Source organism: Gracilinanus agilis, chromosome 6, assembly GCF_016433145.1.
Source record: "Gracilinanus agilis isolate LMUSP501 chromosome 6, AgileGrace, whole genome shotgun sequence".
Classification (NCBI taxonomy): Eukaryota; Metazoa; Chordata; class Mammalia; order Didelphimorphia; family Didelphidae; genus Gracilinanus; species Gracilinanus agilis.
In genome coordinates this window covers 8,467,454-8,473,453 of record NC_058135.1, presented here as the reverse complement: position 1 = coordinate 8,473,453, position 6,000 = coordinate 8,467,454, and the positions used below count along the sequence as shown (strand labels likewise).

At 44.7% G+C, this 6,000-nt stretch overlaps 1 protein-coding gene across 1 annotated transcript in view; it reads right to left on the bottom strand.

Annotated features, from left to right (window-relative positions):
• ANXA5 (annexin A5) overlaps nt 1–6,000 on the bottom strand; it is a 54,620-nt gene that overhangs the window by 22,489 nt on the left and 26,131 nt on the right. Inside the window, exons 3-5 of the mRNA XM_044680255.1 lie at nt 4,921–5,005; nt 3,875–3,969; nt 3,145–3,258 (exon numbers count right to left, since the gene is read on the bottom strand). Of these exons, the coding sequence (XP_044536190.1) occupies nt 3,145–3,258; nt 3,875–3,969; nt 4,921–5,005 (294 nt within the window). The remainder of the gene's footprint in view (nt 1–3,144; nt 3,259–3,874; nt 3,970–4,920; nt 5,006–6,000) is intronic.

The window sequence follows — 6,000 nt, the reverse complement described above, 5'->3', positions numbered from 1 at the left end:
GGAAGGAAGGGAGGGAGGAAGGAAGGAAGGAAGGAAGAAAAGGTAGGTAAGGAAGGGAGGGGAGGTAAGGAAGGGAGGGGAGGGAAAGGAGGGAGGGAGGGAAAGTAAGGAAAGATAAGGTGGTTGGGTGTTTTCAGGAATGCTTTTTATCTTGATTAGTTACTAAGGAAGAGATCATGTGTTTGGGTGGTTGTCACCCCGTCCTTCCCAAGGAGCTGATGTCACTTTACCCATGGTTCACTCTGTTTGCCCCCTTAGGTGAACAAATTACAATGTATATGGGATGCTAATGATATATGAAACACCCCAGGGCAACTTTCAGTCAAATTTCATTCTTTCTGGCAGGCTAAAGGAGATGGTGATTGTGGAAATTGAGCATTGTTTGAACCTTGTCCTGTGTGCCTAGGTTATGTCTTCAGACTGATGGGAGGCGTATTCTCGTGCTTGTAAATCTAATGAAAACATCTGATTTATCGCTTGTTTATTTGGGCATATGGTTTGGGATTGTGGTTCTACAAGATTATTCACTCACAAAAATAAATACTATGGAAACATGTTTTGCATGATAATACATGTATAAACCAGTGTTATTGCTTGTCAACTCTGGAAGGGTGTGAGAGGAAAAGGGAAAGGAGACAACATGAATCGTACAACTTTGGAAAACTTACATGGAAATGAGTTATTAAAACAAAGATAAAACATTAAAAATAAAATAAAATTAAGTAAAAAAATGTAAATCTAAGCAGCACATATGACTTATCTGAAAGGAGGCCTACACAAATCAACTAGTTATTGTCTTCTTGTTCTTTTGAGAGCTTACAGCTACTTGGCAAGGTTTAGTGGGACACTTGAGCCCACATCCAAACCTCTGACCATCTGCTCAAAGGTCTTGACAGCTGGCAAATCCTGCGTATAATCTCTCCCAGTCGGCCCTCTCCTGATTCAAAGACAGGATGGGCACACATGCAGGACAAATCCAAAGACATATCGATCTCTCCTCTAGACTAGGGGTGGTGAGAGACAAGGGAAGGGAATGGAAGGGCTGCATCATGGTGGGAGAGACAATGGGGTCATAAAGGGTCTTGCCAGACCTCTTTTCAAATACATGACTTACAAAATACCATGCAACTTGCTTCCTCTGATGGAAGCTTCTGAGAATGGAGTCTAAAAGGTACCCCATTTACCTATAGTCCTGACCCACTCTGCCACGGGACCGGGGAAGTCACAGCCAGAATGTGGATGAGTTGGCTAACATATGGGCACCAGGAGAGGGGAAAGACAGCACCTTAGGGAGACTGGCCATCTTATGGATTAGGGAAGATTCTAGAGAGGCCTGGTGAGATACTGGAACTCCTACTGGAAAAATTCTCACAGACAAATTTAATCAGGAGAGGAATGGTTCCTTGGTAGGAATAACTATTTCAGATGAAGATAATGGACACTGACAGATCTGCCTCTTTGCCCTTAGGAAAAAAGATAGGGTCCCTGGGAACAAATATAACACTGAAACTGAGTGATAAAGGAAGATTTGCTTTGAGGCTATGTCAACAGATAATCTGGAGATAACAGAAAGGGAGGGAGAGGCAGGTGGGAACATAAAAGCAGAAGTTCAATAGGTCATACAACAGGGGAAATAAATAAATAAATAAATGGAAAGGCCTGGAAGTGCCTGGACGAGGGACAGAGGCTAAAGAATGATTACGAAGGGCCTGAGAATGCATGGGCAGACATGGTCCCATAGCAGGGAGTCACTGGTGGACCTCAGCAGAGGAGACCACAAGTTCATCTTTACCATGAGCTACTTCTGAACTTGGATTGTCCGTCTGGCTTGGGCTCTGGTCCCTCTAAGACTCAGGATTCTTGCCCCAGGATCCGTGAACTGTTTTTTTTAATCAGCAAAATGGGTTTCCTTTATGATTTTATGTAGTTTGCTTTATGCAGCTAAAAACATTGTTCATCAGTTGTGCGTGATAATACATGTATAACCCAGATCAAATTGCTCGCCAGCTCCAGGAAGAGGGGAAGGAGGAAGGGAGGGAGACAATTTGGATCATATAACTTGGGAAAACTTGGGTGGAAATCTGTTATTAAAATAAAAACATTACTCTGAGTCAGGGTCCATTGGCCTCACCAGACTGCCCAAGGGGTACAGGATGCCCCCAAACCAAGGTTGCCAACTCTTGAACAAAAAGCAGGGCCCCCAGGACAGGGCCCTGAAAGCCTCCAGGGAGAAGGATGGCCTCTGCCTCGGAAGACACACGCCGGTGGGGGAGCTCCTGATAGTGGGGCAGGAGGAGAGAGTGGCACAGGGCTCGGGGGTGGAAAAGCTAAATCAAGGAAAGAGTCGAGACCTCGAGGTCCTGCTCTCCATGGCTTTTCTCATTACTAAACATCAAGCTAGGCTAGGGATGGGATTCATGACTGTTGGGAGAGGGAACTCCCAGAGGAGGAAATTCCCACATGTTGGGTACAATTTAGTCTCAGAATGACCTAGAAGGCTGAACAGTGAAGTGACCGGCCCGGGGAAGTGGGACTCCAGCCAAGGTCTCCTCAATTCTGTCTACTAAAGCACGTTCTTTCTCCTCAAGAGAGCTTCTCAATACTGGCATCCCGATGGGGCAAGTCATTAAACGTTCATCATGAGAGACTCAAGAAGAGCCTGAAGGATCTTCTTAAATTAGGCAGAAATAAAGATTTAAATCTGCGCCTTAAAATGGCACAAGGGGGGCAGCTGGGTAGCTCAGTGGATTGAGAGCCAGGCCTAGAGACAGGAGGTCCTAGGTTCAAATCCGGCCTCAGACACTTCCCAGCTGTGTGACCCTGGGCAAGTCACTTGACCCCCATTGCCTACTCTTACCAATCTTACACCTATAAGTCAATACACAGAAGTTAAGGGTTTAAAAAAATAAAAAAATATATATATTAAAAAAAAAATGGCGCAAGGATTTCCTTCCTTCTCTTTCCCCCACCTCACTTTGCACTTCCAAACCCCCTTCCTAAGACACTTCCCAGGCATTTGTGAGAGCAGAGCCAAAGAACGTGGAGGCACGTTCACTGTTACCGTTGACCAAGCCAGGGGCTCTCAGAGACGTGCTCTTTATTGTCTCAGAGTGGCATCTTTTCCTCTTGCTCATCCGCCCTTACCTTCAAAGCATGCTTCAGTTCATAGGCATCGTAGAGCCTCGCGGGCTTCATCAGAGCCACGATGAGCTTCTCAAACTTCCCGGTCAGCTCTGATTTCAAGTCATCCAGAAGATCCTGCCCAAAGGAAGACACAGCTGCATTGAAGGGGAAGGAGGGTTACCCGAGTCACTTCTCACGCACACAAGCTATCCTTTCACAAATAATACATGTTCACAGACTCGCAGATTGAGAGTTTAAGAGCCATTGAGCCCAACCTCCTTATTTTAGAGAAGTGGAAATGGAGGAAAGGAGATCTCATGACTTGCCCAGGGTCACACAGCTAATATGTTTTGGAGGCATGATTTGATCCAGGATCTTCTGGACTCCAAGTCCACCATTTCAACCACTTTACCATTCATTTCTAAATTAGAATTTTGTTGTTGTTCAGTCCCATTTGACTCTTCATGATCCCATTTGGGGTTTCCTTGGCAAAGATACTAGAGTGGTTTGCCAGTTCTTTCTCCAGCTCATTTGACAGATGAAAACTAAGACCAACGGGAGAAATGACAAGCCCAGGGTCACACAGCTAGGAAGTGTCTGTGGCCAGATTTGAATTCAGGAAGATGATTATTCCTGACTCCAGGCCCAGTACTCTATCCGCTGTACCACCTAGCCATCCAAAATCAAATTACACGAGTCTTTCAACATTCTTCATGTATCCTGGCCCTGTGATTTAACCCTGGACACTTACCCTGCCAAACAAAGTTTTAAACGCCACTGCAATTTCTTGGCGCTGGGCATTGCTTCGGGCTGTGAGCAGGGTCAGGATGCTTTCTTCATCGGTACCTGCCATTAAATCATAAACAATCTCAGCCTTCTTCCCGAGCACACCCACCTTCCCAGACTCCACTTTGGCCCAGCTCCCTAAAAAAATAACCCCAAACTCCACAACCCTCTCCCTTCCCACTCTCCACTCTCTCCAGTTAGCAGCTATAGAGCCTAGCTCTTTCCACATGTCTCGGGGAGTACAAAAAGGTCCCTGGCGTTTTTCAAACACCCATCTCAGGACTCAAGCCCCACAGCAATGGTCCATCATGAAATATGAATGCGGCTCTGGGTCCTGACCAATGGCCAGTTCCAAGACAGAAAGCTTCCACGTGCTGGTTTGGTCACATCCCATGTTCTGGCCACCCCTGGACCAGAGCATCCGGTCTACAGTGAGAAGGGTCTTGAGAGGCTCCCTAATACAACCCCCTCATTTTGTAGCTGAGAAAGTAAGGCCCAGAGAAGCTAATTAACTTTCCAAAAGACACCCTGGTCTAATGACGGACCTAGGATTGGATTCTGGATCCTTTGACTCCAGAATTTGTGATTCTCCCACTATAAAGGAGCTTAAGGCAGCTTTAGGAGAAATGACAGGAAAGTTAAGTTTTTCTTTGTTTGTTTGTCTTTAAAACCTCTACCTTCTGTCTTGGAAAGGATGCTACTATCAGTTCCAAGGCAGAAGAATGTGAAGGCCAAGGCAATTGGAGTTAAGTGACTTGCCCAGGGTCACACAACTAAGAAGTGTCTGAGGATGGAATTAAACCCAGAATCTCCTATCTCCAGGCCTGGCTCTATCACTGAGCATTCTTAGCTGCTCCTGAAAAGTTTCAGTCATTTGTTTTTTTGTTTTTTTGACTAACCTCCCCGTGAAGTAACGACATTTTGGAGACAAAAAACATTTTGCTCTGACATCATTGCCAAGAATGGCTGACATATGAAAGGGACTGTACCAAATGCCAAAGACCTTCTTACCCAGGCCTTTCATTGCTTTCCGAAGAGTTTCAGCATCAGCCCGGTCATCAAAGCCAGAGAAGGCAGTCACTGTGCCTCTGGTTGCCTAAGGAGATAAAGGATAGATCATCTATTTAGATTTATGCAGTGATTTGCACACCCAGCAACACGGACATAGCAATCGTTCAAACAAGTATTTATTAATCACGTATTGTGTACCAGACATGACGTAGGGGATAGAGGCAACCTCAAAAGCAGAAAAATGAGTTCAAGTTCTGACTCTGAAATGGATAGATTGTGTGACCCTGGACAAGTCACTTAACCTCTAAGTAAAAGCAATCCCGGAACACAGAGCCCTAAACAAACCTCTAAAACTCTTAAATTTCAAGGACGATGCCAACCTGCATTGATAGAGAGTAAGTTTCCTTACCTGGCTGTTCCCCATACAAATGAAATCAAAGGTCCTGTTTCTAACTCTCCTTCTAACTCAGGGGTTTGCTGAAACTCCTGAGAGCCAATTGTTATATTTCTAGTCATTTATGGCTAAGAAACAAACCTACCAATCAAGGCTAAGTTTATTGATTTGTTGATTTTCTAGATTTAAAGTGTGAAAGAAAAACTTGAAGTGTGTCTTGTGTACATTTTTCTCTCCAGGGAGCCTGGTGGTAAATATTTAGCAGCATACCACGGGCCTAGCCTGAGTTTGTTAGATACCAGAGATACAAATACAAGAAACGAAAGAATCCCTATTGGAAATGAACCTACATTGTAGTAGGAAGGATAAGTCGCAACTAAGTATTTATGAATAATAATAAATACAAAGAAGTTGGAGGCAGGAGAGGCACTAGCGATGGAGGGAAATCAAGAAAGGCTTCATGGAGAAGGGAGTATCTGAGCTGAAAATTCCCAATTATGTGAAAGGGACAATCAGAGTGAATGTGGGGAAGCAAGGGAGCTGGAACGATGAGCTGAGGCTACATCACGAAGGGCTTTAAAAGCTAAACACAGGAGTTGATATTTGTATTATATTTTATGGCTTCCAGAAGAAATTGCTCACCATGGAGTAACTTAGTAATCTGTGGGCATAGTGGTCCTCGCTAG